The 13816-nt window shown below is 44.6% G+C and overlaps 1 protein-coding gene across 1 annotated transcript; it reads left to right on the top strand.

The window, feature by feature from the left end:
- The first annotated feature begins 7568 nt into the window (after positions 1-7568).
- MRPS23 (mitochondrial ribosomal protein S23) lies at positions 7569-12297 on the top strand. Its single transcript, XM_006924865.3, has 5 exons — positions 7569-7725; positions 8262-8432; positions 10521-10598; positions 10798-10924; positions 11306-12297. Exons 1-5 carry the CDS (start codon positions 7682-7684, stop codon positions 11450-11452), a joined length of 567 nt encoding a protein of 188 aa, XP_006924927.1. The 5' UTR covers positions 7569-7681; the 3' UTR covers positions 11453-12297.
- Positions 12298-13816: the final 1519 nt, after the last annotated feature.

Here is a 13816-nt window from a genome sequence, read left to right as displayed (position 1 = left end):
GGGTCACCCAGGCCAAGGCTACCACTCTTCCCCCAGATGCCAGGTTTGAGCTCAGTGGCCTGACTCTCTCCTTTAGGACAAACACGCAGGTTCCTCCCATCCTCCCTACAAAGAAGTTGTCCTCACACCCCCAGTTTGACCGAGGTCAGCTTATAAATTGGCATACCTGAGACAGCTGGTGATGTTCCAGACATGCGGTTTGGATCTGGGAAAATCAGGATTATCCTCTAACCCAGGGGTCCCCAACCCCCTGGCCTTGGACTGGTATTGGGCCCTGAGGGCGCTGTTAAGAAACAGGCTGCACAGCAGGAAGTGAGCGGGTGGATGGGCGAGCGAAGCTTCATCTGTTTGCAGCCGCTCCCCAGCGCTAGCATCACCGCCTCCCCTCAGATCATTAGGCATTAGATTTTCATAGGAGCACCGGTCCCTGGTGCCAAAAAGGTTGGAGACCACTGAACTAAAGTTTGGGAGCCACGGTGCCAGGCTGGTACCTAGTACTGGCCTCACGGTAGAATAACCTCAGTAGCTTGAAAAAAAAAAAAAATCCTGATGCTCAGGACCCCGATTAATTAAATCAATAACCATGGTTGGTTTCTTTTAAAGCTCCTCCAGTAATTCAGGTTTGCAGTCAAGGCATTGAGGACCAGCACACAAAACAGTCTGTTAGGTGTTTCATATTAGCTGAATTAATCTTGCCCAATAATGGCTACTTTGCAGATGATGCTATGACAATTCAGAAAGGTTAAGTAACTTATACAAGATCACAGAGTTGGCAAGGTGTGAAGCCAGAAAATGGCCCAGGGCTGCCTGACACTAAAACCTGTGTTCCCTCCTCTCTACCCCTGCTCCTCAGTGTGCTCCGTGGACAGCAGCACTGACAATTACCTGGGAGCTCATTAGAAATGAATGTTGTCGGGCCCCATCCTAGATCTCCTGCATCTGAACCCGGGGTGTATTTTAACAAGCCCTCCAGAAGGTTCTGGTATCTGCTCATGTGTGACAATCACAGTTCTACAGCCTTGCTACTCAAAGTTCGGTCTGTGGACCAGCAGCAACTGTATCATCGGGGAGCTTGTCAGATGACTTGTATGGACATGAAGGTTTGAGAAACAGTAGAACACTGGTTCTCAAACTGCTGTACACTGGAATCATCTCTGATGCTTGAGGTCCTGTTCCCAGAGATTCTGGTTTAATTGGTTTGGGATTTAGCCTGGAAATCAGATTGTAAATGCTCCTTAGGTGATTCTAACATGTGGCAAAGTTTGAGAAACAGTCACTATTTTGCCTATTTGTATAGATGAGACTGACGGTGACTGGAACCAGAGAGGAGGGTGTGGGGAGAGAAGGCAAATATTACCGGGTCCAACAGGTGTGCAGAAGATGAAGACCTTTCTCCATGACGAGTCCCTCCCTGTTGAACAGTGTGTATAGGACCCAGGAAGGAGTTGGGCTGGGCCAGATAACCATCCTAGCCATCTACCCTCATACACCATGCTCCTCTGCAAATCCTGGGCTCTTAGTATTTATAAGGTGATACTCACATATTTAACTCCTGCAAGAATGCTGAGCCGGGCTATCTGGAGTCCGGTCCAGGCAGTGCCCCTCCCTAACTTGAGAAGATGGCATGGGTCTGCAGAATGCTGTATCCAGAAGAACTAGCCTGGTTATTACCATACTGGGTCTCAATCCTCCCTCTGTTCTCATGAACAGGCAGCTGACAGGGGGTTAACACTGAAGGAAAGACAAAAGAACTTGGTTTGAAGAAGGTAGGTTAGGTGTGGGGTGACAAAGACGAAAGCTGCTTGTGAGTGCTTACTGTATGCTAGTCACTTTTCTGGGGTGCAGTAAATGTTATTTTACCTATTTCCCACAACTATTGTATGAAATTAGTATTATTATTCCCATTTCACATATTAGAAAACCGAGGCACAGAATCGTTAAGGTCCTTACTCAACATCACCCTCAGTAAGTGGTGGTACCTGGATTTGAACCCAGGCAGCTGAACACTAGAACTGGTGCCTAAACACCAAGCTATATATTGGGGTGGGGAAAACAAGTGGTAAGACCCAGAACCCCTGCATAGATGGGAGCTCAGAAAAGGCCACCTTCTAAAACACATCACCGTAATGATACATGATCCAACAGTATGCCTGGAACTCACCTATTAGCATTCTTTAAATGGTTTTAAAAACAATCTCTTAGTATTTCCACTAAACAGCAAATATTCTACTGAGAGAGAAGCACATGAACTCCTTTTGTCCATTATCACAGCCTAGATTAATTTGTTGGATTAGCTGGCTGGGCCAGCTGGATGGAGGAAGATTTGGAAATTTCTGGAGACAAGGAAGGGGTTGAAGGGGGCCGTGTAAATCTACTGCCACCTGGTGGTTATCTCAGAAATGGCAGTCGCTGGCCACTGAGAGGCCAATCGCCATTTTCCCAGGAGAAAGTGAGCACCTGCTTGGCCCAAGGCCAGAGGGACATGTTTTATAAAATTTGCAAAACAGAGACATTTTTTGCACTTTTTTTCTTAAAATGTCCACTAAGGTTATATAAATGTTAGGCCCCACAAAACCAGCATTCACCCTGCCTATCATTTCTAGAGAGTAAAGGGTCACAATTTCTTATCAGGTCAAGAGGATTATTCTAGGGACTCTGAAGTGAGGTGCTGTGAAACTCAGTACAAACTCAGCACGAACCTGCTTTGCTATAACCTTGCTATTCAAAGTGTGATCTGTGGTTGTTGGCATCAATCTGGAAGCTCGTTAGAAATGCAGAGTTTTAGGCCTCACTCCAGACCTATGGAGTCAGAATCTGCATTTCCCAATAATAAAAGACCAGAGTGTTACTCCAGGCCTACCTGGCATACAGACCTCTCAGGGCAGGTATAGGTGTAAAGTGCTTCTCTTTCCTTTGCCAGAACTTGATTCTCCTTGGGGGCTGAGCTGCTGTCTGCTGAAGAAGTGAATGGGGAGCCCCATGAAAATGCCTTGCAAATTGTTAGGTATGATTTAATTGTAGGCGTGATTCAATACATTGTGACTTATTGTTCTTAAGTATGGAATGGTCAGAAATCATTATCATTACTCCTGTTTACTGAGCAGTTACTCCACGATTACTACAGTTACTATACTTACTAGACTGTTACTATACAGTTACTACACTGTTACTACACTAGCCCTGTTCTGAGTACTCTTCAGGTATAAGCCCACTGACTCCTGACAACAAAGCTATATGGTGGGTGCTACGATTATGCCCATTTTACAGATGACAAAGCCGAGGCCCAGATGTTTGTAAAAGGGAATCAATCCGTCAGTGAGGCACAGAGGACAGCCAGAACTGGAAATGACCACAGCTTTTTCCCTAGGGGTGTACCTGGGGGAAGGCCTTCAGGAAGGAGGGCTGGATATGAGCAGGCAGCAAAGGAGGGATGAGATGGCTGTGTCCTAATTTGTCCTAAACTGGCTTTGTTCACTAGAAAACTCTTTCTAAAAGCCAGCTCTGGGCCGAGCACCAGGCTGGGTGTGGGAGGCAGACAGAGCCCTGGTTCCTGCCCTCAAGAGGCTCAGTTAGACAGACTCAGACAAGTAAACAGTTACTACACCAAATTTTGAGGGAGATAAGATTACGGAGGGAGGGAGTAGGTCCTGGGGGCACATTCATCCAGTCTGGCTGAGTAAGTGCACACAAGAGCCTGGAGGCGAGAGATGGCACTCCCACCTCCTTGAACACCTCCCTCCTTGCCCTCTGTCCTCCTGCTCCTTGTACTATGCATTGACTATATGTTATTACTTTCCTCCTCTTTTAAATCAACAGCTGATTGCCCCCTGATCCTCGCTCTCTGCCAAAGGTGAATAGCAGGAGTAATGATTTCATCAATATGCTGGGATTTTCACTTAAAAAGTTGTTCTCCTATTGGGGGTGCTTTTCCTCTTTTTGTCTGACAAACTCTTGGGCTTTATTTAAGGAAATTAGTTACAAAGATGTGGGCTGAGTGTACGGAAGCCACAAGAGATGGCCTACACCTCAAGGCCAGTAACAGAGGGGCATGGTTTGCTGTGTCTAAGCCCAAAGGGCAAGGGAAAGAACAGTGACTGGAATCTCTGGTGAGAGAGCTGTGCGAAGAGGTGACCTGATGCCGTGCAGAGAGGGAGGCAGAGGAACAGAGACTGACTTCACTCTCCTCCTTCCTTTCCGTCCCCTGCCGATGCCTTCCATTGGCAGCACCAACTGGAACTCAACTGGAAGCATAGGGCAAGGGGCTGAGGGTGCAGTCGATGAAAGTCAGCCTCCTGGGGCACAGAGCAGGGTGAAAAAGGGCAGAGAGTGCACGTAGATGTGGATGGGCAAATGGAAGGTACTCAGCACAAGTGCTTATCGATCAGTGTTAAGGGCTGAAGTCCTAACCCCCAGCACCTCACTCAGGTCATGTCTGTATATGGAGATAGTTTTTAAAGAATTTTTTAAGTTAAAATGAGGTCATTAGGTTGAGCCTGAGTCCAATATGACTGGTGTTATAAGAAGACAGACATGTACGAAGGAAAGACCCTGCGAAGACACAGGGAGAAGACAGCCATCTACAAAGCACCGAGAGAGGCCTCAGAAAAAGCCAATCCTGCCAATGCCTTGATCTTGGACTTCTAGCCTCCAGAATTGGGAGAAAAATAAGTTTCTGTTGTTTAAGTCGTTCAGTCTGTGGTATTTTGTTATTGCAGCCCTAGCAAACTAATACAATCTATAAGCTATTCAGTATATAACATCAATTATGAATTTGCCTCTCTATCTCCCCCACTGGACAGTCAGCTTCTCTGGGACTCACCGAAGGGTTAGATAGACGTTTAAATATTTGTGGACGAATGGATCACTTAACAAGAAAATAAAACAATAAGGTGATCTATGAAATATCATCAAAATGCTGCAGTCTCAGGTGACAATCAGTGGTTTACAGGACACAACAGCAATAGTGATGCTGTAACAGCCATTGGGCTTGTAAATTATGAGGATTCACTATGTGTGCTGCAATTAGTGCTTTACAAGAACGATTACTTTTACTCTTGCACAACCCATGTTGATAGCTGATTCTGCCATTCACATTTTAACTTATGGGGAGAGGCTTGTAAAGTTATATAACTTGCCCAAGATGACACGATTAGTGGGCACATCTACAGTGTGACGTAGTGGGGCCAAATGGCATAGTGGAAGGACTGTGGCCTTTTGGAGAATTTACAAGCTCTATTTCCTTATCCGTAAGATTGTCAGGACAGTACATCAGGTGACTGAACAACTGAATGAGATAATCCAGGTTCCTGGTGCAATGCACCGGCACGAGTCTATCAGCCCCTTGCAGGCTTGAGAGGCTGTGGTGAGAAGAAAGAGAAAGTGTCTAATGCCAGTCCGCAGCTACTCGACAGCTTCCTCCTAGATTATGAATGAGCACTCTCTGGGGTCTGCTCTTCCTGTTGTAGGCTCAGGGGGTTCCCAATCCATCTTGTTCTCACATCGCCATAGTCCCCTTACTTAACCCACCAACATTCTGCTCTCAGTCGCAAAAGCATTAGATATGATACTGGAGAGGAAACTTTAAAGGCTCAAAAGAGGAAGGGACTTCCCTAAGATCTAGAGAGAAAACTCTTGCCTTGCAATTCTTCCTCCATTAAGGGTTTGGGTCTTTGGCTCCCCTCCCTGAACTTAGAATAAACCCTTCTAATTCTTTAGTGGTAACTGCAGTGGCCTACAGGGGCAGCCCCAAGTGGGAGAAGGGAAGTGTGTCTGTGGTCTGGGCTGGCAACTAGCTCTGACTTGGACAGAATTAGAAACTTGTTATGAGGCCTAGGAAGATTATATTTAGCTGCGAGCGTGTTTGCTCTCCCTGGAGGAAAGTCTTCTAGATCTTCCTAGGATAGGAAGACTGGAGACTCCACACTTGGCCCACTGGCCAGAGCTGTGTGTGCTCTCTCTCTCTCTCTCTCCTATTCTACAGGGCCTCAAGGCAGCAGTGACACTCACCGTTCAGTTCAGTTCTGGCCCTCAAGTCACCCTGTCCCCTGCCCCTGGGGTCAGTTCTGCCTGATCTACTCTGTCTGACCGTCACTCTGTCCACCCGTCTCCAGCTTGAGGCACAGCTAAGGAGGCACTGTAGTGTTCTGAAAAGGGCCCAGGCTGGGCTGGAACTTTGGCCCTGTGGTTACCTATCAGATAAGTTACTTACTTAACCCCCTGGGGCCTCACTTTCTAATCTATAAAGAAGATAATAACAGCCACCTTATAGGTAGGTGTGTGGATTCAGTGAGATAACTCCAACAAGCAGTAACTGTTCATCACACATTCCTTTCCTCCTCCTCACCAGCCTCCCACAGAGCAGAACTCTTGGATGATTTGGTGTTCTTTCTTGCTGACAAAGATAATGGGCTCCCGGGAGACATTTTGTGTGCATGTGATTCAAAACATTTCATTGGATTAAAAGGTTCAAAAAAAAAAAAAAACTCTTTACAGGTCAAACTCTGAAAGATAAATAGAGAAAAAATTCTTTCTTCCTCTCCTGCAATTTCACTGGAGATAACCAATGTTCACAGCCTTGTGTGTTTTCCCACAAGTTTCTATCCTTATACAAACACAAATATATGTTGTATATTTCCTTTTTCTTTTAACAGGTCAGTTTTTCATTAAAGGCGTTTCTCTGCAACTTCTTTTTTCATTTAACTCACGGGCATTCACCTAGGTAAATACATATGGATCTAAATCATTTATTTTAATAGCAGCATAGGATTCCATAGAATATAGGAACCGTACTTTTCCAGACATTTCCCATTGGACGGACTTTTTCTTGCCACTACAATGCTGCAATGACAATTCTTGCACAAATATCCTCACGAAATTGTGTTTTAATTTCTAATTTACTCGAAGTATGATTATTGGGCCAAAAGGTAACTCTGAGAGATTACTTTCCCAGATTTTTGAGTTTCCTTCTTGGAATTAGATCCGGACACTTTTACTTTTCAAGCTCAAAGATGAGCTAGCTAGCCAGCGACGCCGCCCGGCAGCATCCCTATTACACCCATGCAGGTGGCGCTCCAGGACCCGAGGGTTTCAAGGGGAGCGCTAAACAGCAAGAGACGTCGGGACGGGGGCTTGGGCTCCAGTGTGACCCTGGGCAAGTGACTGCCCCTCCCCGGGCCTCGGTTTCCTTCTTCGTAGTCTGTGACTCCAACCAAGATTAGGCGCAGCCGGGGCCTAGAGTTGGTGACCTGGTTGGCTCCCCGAGGACAGGGGCTGCGCTTCCCTCCTCCCTCCCCGTCATCTTCCCTCCGCGCGGCCCCACCTTCTCGAGAGGAGTTGACTCAGGCCAGAAAAGGTAAAGCACCCACCACAATATACCCCTGCCCTAGATCGGTCACTTATTGCCTCTGCCCCGCTGATCGGTCATTTGTTGCTTCTGCCGGGCGGTGGCTCCCTCCCTCCCTTTCAGCTCGGCTCTCGAGTGCTCCTGGCTGAACCTGGTAAGTAGACGAGGAGCGCAGCAATTCGGCCGATCCTTTGCTTCCGTCTGGCTCTGTTCTCCCGTAGGGGCGGCGGAGTGAGCACCGAGATCCTCGGCTCGGCTAGCAACTTACGGCCCTTGCGCCGGCCGCCGGCGCTTCCGGTTCCGGTGGTCACCACCCGTGCTGGGTCAGAGGCGCGGGCCATGGCGGGGAGCCGGCTGGAAACCGTGGGCAGCATTTTCACGCGGTGCGTGCTCGGAGCCGCGGTGGGCCGAGGGTGCCTCCCCCTTAGCGCGTCCCACCCTTTCTTGGGTGGATGTGAGCAGAGCTACGCATGCTCCGGCGTGCGGTGTCGGATCCCGGGGAGGCCCCCTTGTGCCGTCTCCTGCAGTTGTGCTTGACGACCTCACTCTGAATTTCTTTTCTCACGTTCAAGATTGCACCTCTCCCCGTCTCCGAGTGGAGTTCTCTAGGAAGAGGAAGGGAGGAAGAGACCGGTGGATTTGTCTGGGCCGTCTTCGCAATTTCCTTGACGGCACGGGAATGGGGCGGGGTGGGGCCGATGTAAGAAGATAGAAGGACTTAACTGCCAAGCATTGTTAGGTTGGTTTACAGGATGGAAATATCTTACTGTAGGCGGGAAACACCCCTGTTCTGCCCTCCTTCCTTTTCTGTCTTGCCGACTCCGTGATCCCGTTGACGTCCCAGCTATGGCTTGACTGATTCAGGGGCTTAGGCTGTTGTAACTGACTGACCTTTGTTCTTTTTTCTTATCTCCTTAAGGACGCGGGACCTGATTCGGGCTGGGGTGTTGAAGGAGAAGCCCCTCTGGTTTGACATATATGATGCCTTTCCCCCGCTGAGGGAGCCGGTCTTCCAAAGGCCCCGCTTGCGATATGGCAAAACCAAAGCTCCCATCCAGGACATCTTCTACCATGAGGATCGGATTAGAGCGTGAGTGCAAAGACCATATGGTGGACCGGAGGGAGCAGAAGTACAGAAAGGTTTAGCTAGCAATCTGGTAACCTAACTTAAAAAGGAATTGAATCAGGGCTTTCCCTGTGGAGAAAGTCTTGTAAACCTAGCCAGATCAGTGCCCTGTCCCATGTGAGAGAAACAGAAGTTCTGAGAAATAGAATCTGGAGCCCAGCAATTGACTGATCGTTGCAATTCCGTCTACCTGATCCCGCCTGTTTTGCAGCAGGCACAATGGTAAGCCCTTAACAAACACCTCATTTAGGCCTTACTCTAACCCTGCAACGCAGGTATCCTCTCCATTTTAGTGTTGAGGATTCTGAGGCTTAAGGAGGTCAACTCACTGGGAGTTCACTGACAAAGCCCTCTCCTTCAAATGCTGATATCAGCAGTTAGTGTTTAGTACCTAGAATTTGTATGGTTCTTTTTCTCTTAAATGTTAAGGTCAGAGATTGTATCTAATTGAAGTTACTATATATCCTTTATCCTTAACCCTATTGCTAGATATGAGAAAACAGAATTTATTCTTTGTTGAGATCCAGGCCCTTTCATTTGAGGAATCTTTTTTTTCCCCCTTTTCCCCCCCGTAACACTCCCTTTTTGGAGAACAAGTATGTTCTTGCTCTATTTGGAAGATTTCAGGGTAGGACACAAGATCTTCGGGACCATTCAATACTTTTTCAGCACTTTTCTGCTCAAGTCCATTGCATGCACTTGGTCACAATGCTTTCAAGGCTCATTTATACATTGAAATCATTTGTACTTCTTTGTGGATAGCAGTTGGAACTAGGTGATAGGTCATTGGACAAGGCGGAATATTTTATAGCTCTCATTACTATTAATGCCAAAATAATAACACCTTGTATTTAAATAGTTTTTTGAACCGTTATATCTTTTTTGGAGAGGTCTGTTTTATATTTTTAAGAACTCATAATGAAATTAATTCTAGATGATCAGAACCTAAATGCAAATAATGAAACCATAAGAGCACTGGAAGAAAACATGGGAGAACTTTAAAAATAGTCTGAGTGATAAAGGCCTTTCTAAGAATGGCATAAAACCTAGAAGCCATAAATGAAAATATTAAAATTTTCTACACAAAAAAATTACTATAAGCAAAATCAGAAGTCAGCTGACATATTGGGAAGAAGATTTGCAACATGTATGACAAAGGGCTAATTTTCTATTTATACTGCTATACGGTTTGCTTATAAGTCAATAAGAAGACCATCAAATGGGGAAATTGGCAAAGAACATGGACAGGTCACAGAAAAGGAGATTCAGTTTTCTTTTAAAAATATGATAAAATGTTCAATGTATTTCATAAGAAAAGCAAGACTACCATGAATTATAATTTTTCACCTATCAAAATGACAAAGATCAAAACGCTGGAAAATATAATTTGATCAAGTTTTGGGAAAATAGGTACTCTCATACATTACTGGTATGAGTGTAAATTGGCACAGTGCTGAGGAAAGCATTTTGGCAATTTGGAAGGCCACATTACAAATACACATACCTTGACCCCACAATACCACTCTTATGAATTTATTTCACAGACATTTGCATAGTTCAGTTAAAAATAAAAACAGATAAAAGTAATCTTGCAGCACCGTCTAGAGTAGCTAAGGAGTGGAAACAATCTACGTGTACTGGTCTGAAATGATCTCTAAGAAATAAGTAAAAACCAAGATGTAGAGTAGTGTTTACTGTCCTTGGGGTTAAACAGTGTGGTTGGAGACGGAATGATAGATGCATATATACTTGTGTATTAGAATATTTCTGATGCATACACAAGAAACTGGTAAGTGCTACTTCCTGGGAAAGGAACTGGGTGGAGGTATTGGGGTGCAGAGGTGAGGAGTATTACTTTTCACTGGATACTTTTGTGTAACATTCGATATATGCATGCATTACTTATTTAAAAATAAAAAAACAAAAACTCTTAGCCTCCAGCTGTGTAGGTCATGTTATACTTAACTTTTCAGGGCCTAGCAGTTATTCTTCATTCTGTTCTTGGCCGTGATCTATAATTGGAGATTTATGTGTGTTCTTTGCATTTCTCAGGAAATTTTATTCAGCCTATGGATCTGGTCAAAAAGCATTTGATCTGTTTAATCCAAACTTCAAGTCTACCTGTCAACGGTAAGCCATTTTATAAGTCCAGGGTGATTTTTTTTTTAAAGAATTTAGGGAGCAGTTTGAAGAGTTTTACTGAATTCCACTTGAGGAAAAAAAATGTTCCTCTGGGAAGATCTGTTAAAGGAATGCTTGCCACTGTGTAACAGCCTGTCTTGACAACTCTCAGTATACAGACCTAAGATGTGACTCCTTGGAATTCTAGGTTTGTGGAGAAGTACACTGAGCTACAGAAACTGGGAGAAACAGATGAAGAGAAGTTATTTGTGGAAACAGGGAAGGCTTTATTGGCCGAAGGTGTCATTTTAAGACGAGTAGGAGAAGCAAGAGCTGTGAGTATTTTATTATTAAAATTGTTATTAGGATTAGTTGTCTATTTGTCAGAGGTTAAAGGAAGGCTTGGTTTTCTTTCTCCAATCTTGGTTAATGTTCCTAAACTCCAGATCAAATACTCTTAGCTGGAATATACTGGAATTTTGTGGTAATGATGGAGACTTGGAACAAGTGAGTTGTCATTCGGGCTTTTGAAATTGTGCTTCTGTGGAGATTTTTTTCAATCATGTTTATTGTTTGTTACAATAGAATTTAACCTGAAACATTAACCTTAACATTTTGACCCAGTGATAGAATGTGCTTAAGTCATATAGCTTCAGCCAATTGCTTGAGTGAAAATGATATCATATGTGTGACGTACTTATGTCTGGTCTTCTAAGCAACAGGAAGGTGGTCACATTGCCTGGAAATCTGAACCCACAGATGTCCAAACTGTGTTGGAAAAAAACCAGTCTCTGAAAGAAGTTGCACAGGACCAGCTTTCGGAGTCACCCGAGGAACCACCAAAAGGTCTCTCACCTCCCTGAAGAACTTGTGTGCTGTGTGTTCTCATATCCAAACCATGTTCGCCAGATGAATGTTGAACTGTTTTTAACAGTTGAGCTGTGTAAATGTTTCTGTATCTCTAAGGCATTATGTTTGCCTTCTTTTAGTTCCTATCCCTAGGCTGTCATAAAGCTCAATATCGTGGATTGAAAGAAGCAGTTATGTGAACTTTGATGTTACAACGGTATTAAATAAAGAATTCCCTAGCTGCTTATAAATTAAATTTACTTTAAAATTGTAAATAGCATGAGGAAATCTTTCTAAGTATTATTTGAATGGGACTCGTTCTGAGTAGGTTTGTTTGGATTTCAGTGTTAACGTGGGCCGGCTGTACTTGATTCTCTGGTATGTTCCTCTTTTCTGGATCCGTCAGACTTTTACTTGCACATACAATGTCGTCCCTTGGTCAACTGTTCCTGTCTGCAGATGTTTGTACTTTTTGCTATAGAACTATTGATCTTCAACTTGAGAGGCCAAGATGACTTGGGTTTCGCAGTAAGAGTGAGGACTTACTATGATGATAGCCAAAGGCCAGAACTATAATCTCATGGGTTGACTGTGCTAGAGACAATGAGCATAGCCCTGTACATAAGAGGCTGCTCAGTAAAGATTTGTTGGACAAATGATTACATCCAGCTAAAGACCAAATCCAGATGATATCTCTTAGGTAACTGGGTTGCCAAGAGGGGTCCAGCTAATTTAGATGTTGCTTTCCACCAGCATCCACATGCTTCCCTGGTGTGAAGGTGTGCTTATAAATCCTTATCGATTGTACTGTATTCTTAATTTCCATATCTTTTATTAAATAAATGAAATATCCCTCTGAGGTTGTAGCCTTTGTATTTGTGATCAAGCCAGTAGTTTTCAGCTACTAGTAATAACCTGCTTCATAAATCCCTTATTTTAAAACTCACGTAGCTCTTCTACCCTCTGTTCTTTCTGTGCAGTCTCTTCTGTCTCCTGGTGGACTGAGGGTGGGGCATACACCTCACAGCCTGTGCACCTCCTTGCACATGGGTACTCAGATAATGGAGGGTAAATGAGTACATGAAGCAAAAGTAATTCTCAGCCGTGCCGCTTCTCCCCACCCAACCCCTTTATCACTGTTTTGCAATTCCTCTTGTTTGGGGAAGGCTTTACTTTCAGATGGGAAAGGAAATTTCAATCATTCAACAATATTAGGCCACCATTGGGTTCCAAGTACCGGGCCTGGGCCTGGGAGGACTTAGCAGGTAGAGGGGCTGTTCCGTTCTCAGAGAAACAACCGGGGATCACTCATTACCTCTCAAAATCTTCTGTACCTGAGGTTTAAAAGGCAGTTTATTTGCCATAATGATAAAGAGATTTGAAAAAAATGACACCATAATGCTTAAAAAAATTATACATACACATGGTTCAAAATTTAAAGGTGAAAAGCCAGTTCCTTCTACTCCTCCCCACCAGCCACCCATTTTCCCTTCCCTGGGGCCACCACTATGACCATTTTCTTTCCAGAAATATTTTGTGCATATACTCTGTACCTCGTTTTTCCACTTAATATGTCTCATAGATCTTTTGCGTGGATGTATAGTGATTTAATCACTGCCCAGCTGACAAAAGTGTTGTTTTTCTATGTTATCTTGTGCTGCAAGTAGGCTGGTGTACCTGTGGGGCATTATCTTCCTTAGAAACTGCTAAATTATACTCCCACCAGCAGTGTATGCGAATGCCTGTTTCCCCACGCCCTTGCCAGTACGTTCTGATCTTGTTAAATCAGACAGGGACTCTCATGAGGAAGGCCTAAGCTTGGTAGAAGGCGGAGAGACTATCCCATATAACAAAACTTCAAGTTGAATCTCAGTGATCAAAACATATTGAAAGGTGTGAAGCTTACTTGGAGAATTCAGAGCTCTTCCCAGGGCCTTGGCAAAAGCCATCAGGTCCAGTCCCTATTTGGAGAGAATGGTTGTGTGACCTCATTCTTGCCTTTAAGGAGCTTAAAATCTAGTTGGAAAGATAAGAATGACTTTCAAAACAATACAAGTAACAGGAATCCTTTTAAATTATGATATAAAAGCATGGTAGAGAGTCAGGCTCTGGACTAGTCTAGGAATTAATACTGCACGCAGAGCCTTGAAGGGTGAGTGGGATTTGAAGTGTGTGTGCTGCTGTTTCTGCCAGGAGCACCCTCCCTGACACCATAGTCTTTAGAAACCATACCTTCACTGTCCTTTTCAAACAGTATCTCGGAAATTTTACCAAACATTCAAGTCTCGAGCACTTTCTCGAGCCCCTTCCAGGCTGCACTCCCACACTTCACTGCAGTTGGCACACCTGGTCCACTGTACTCCTGCATGATTTACCCC

This window comes from Pteropus alecto, unplaced genomic scaffold (genome assembly GCF_000325575.1).
Source record: "Pteropus alecto unplaced genomic scaffold, ASM32557v1 scaffold98, whole genome shotgun sequence".
NCBI classification, from domain to species: domain Eukaryota; kingdom Metazoa; phylum Chordata; class Mammalia; order Chiroptera; family Pteropodidae; genus Pteropus; species Pteropus alecto.
The sequence above is the reverse complement of the archived record's forward strand: the minus strand, read 5'-3'. Positions and strand labels throughout refer to the sequence as shown.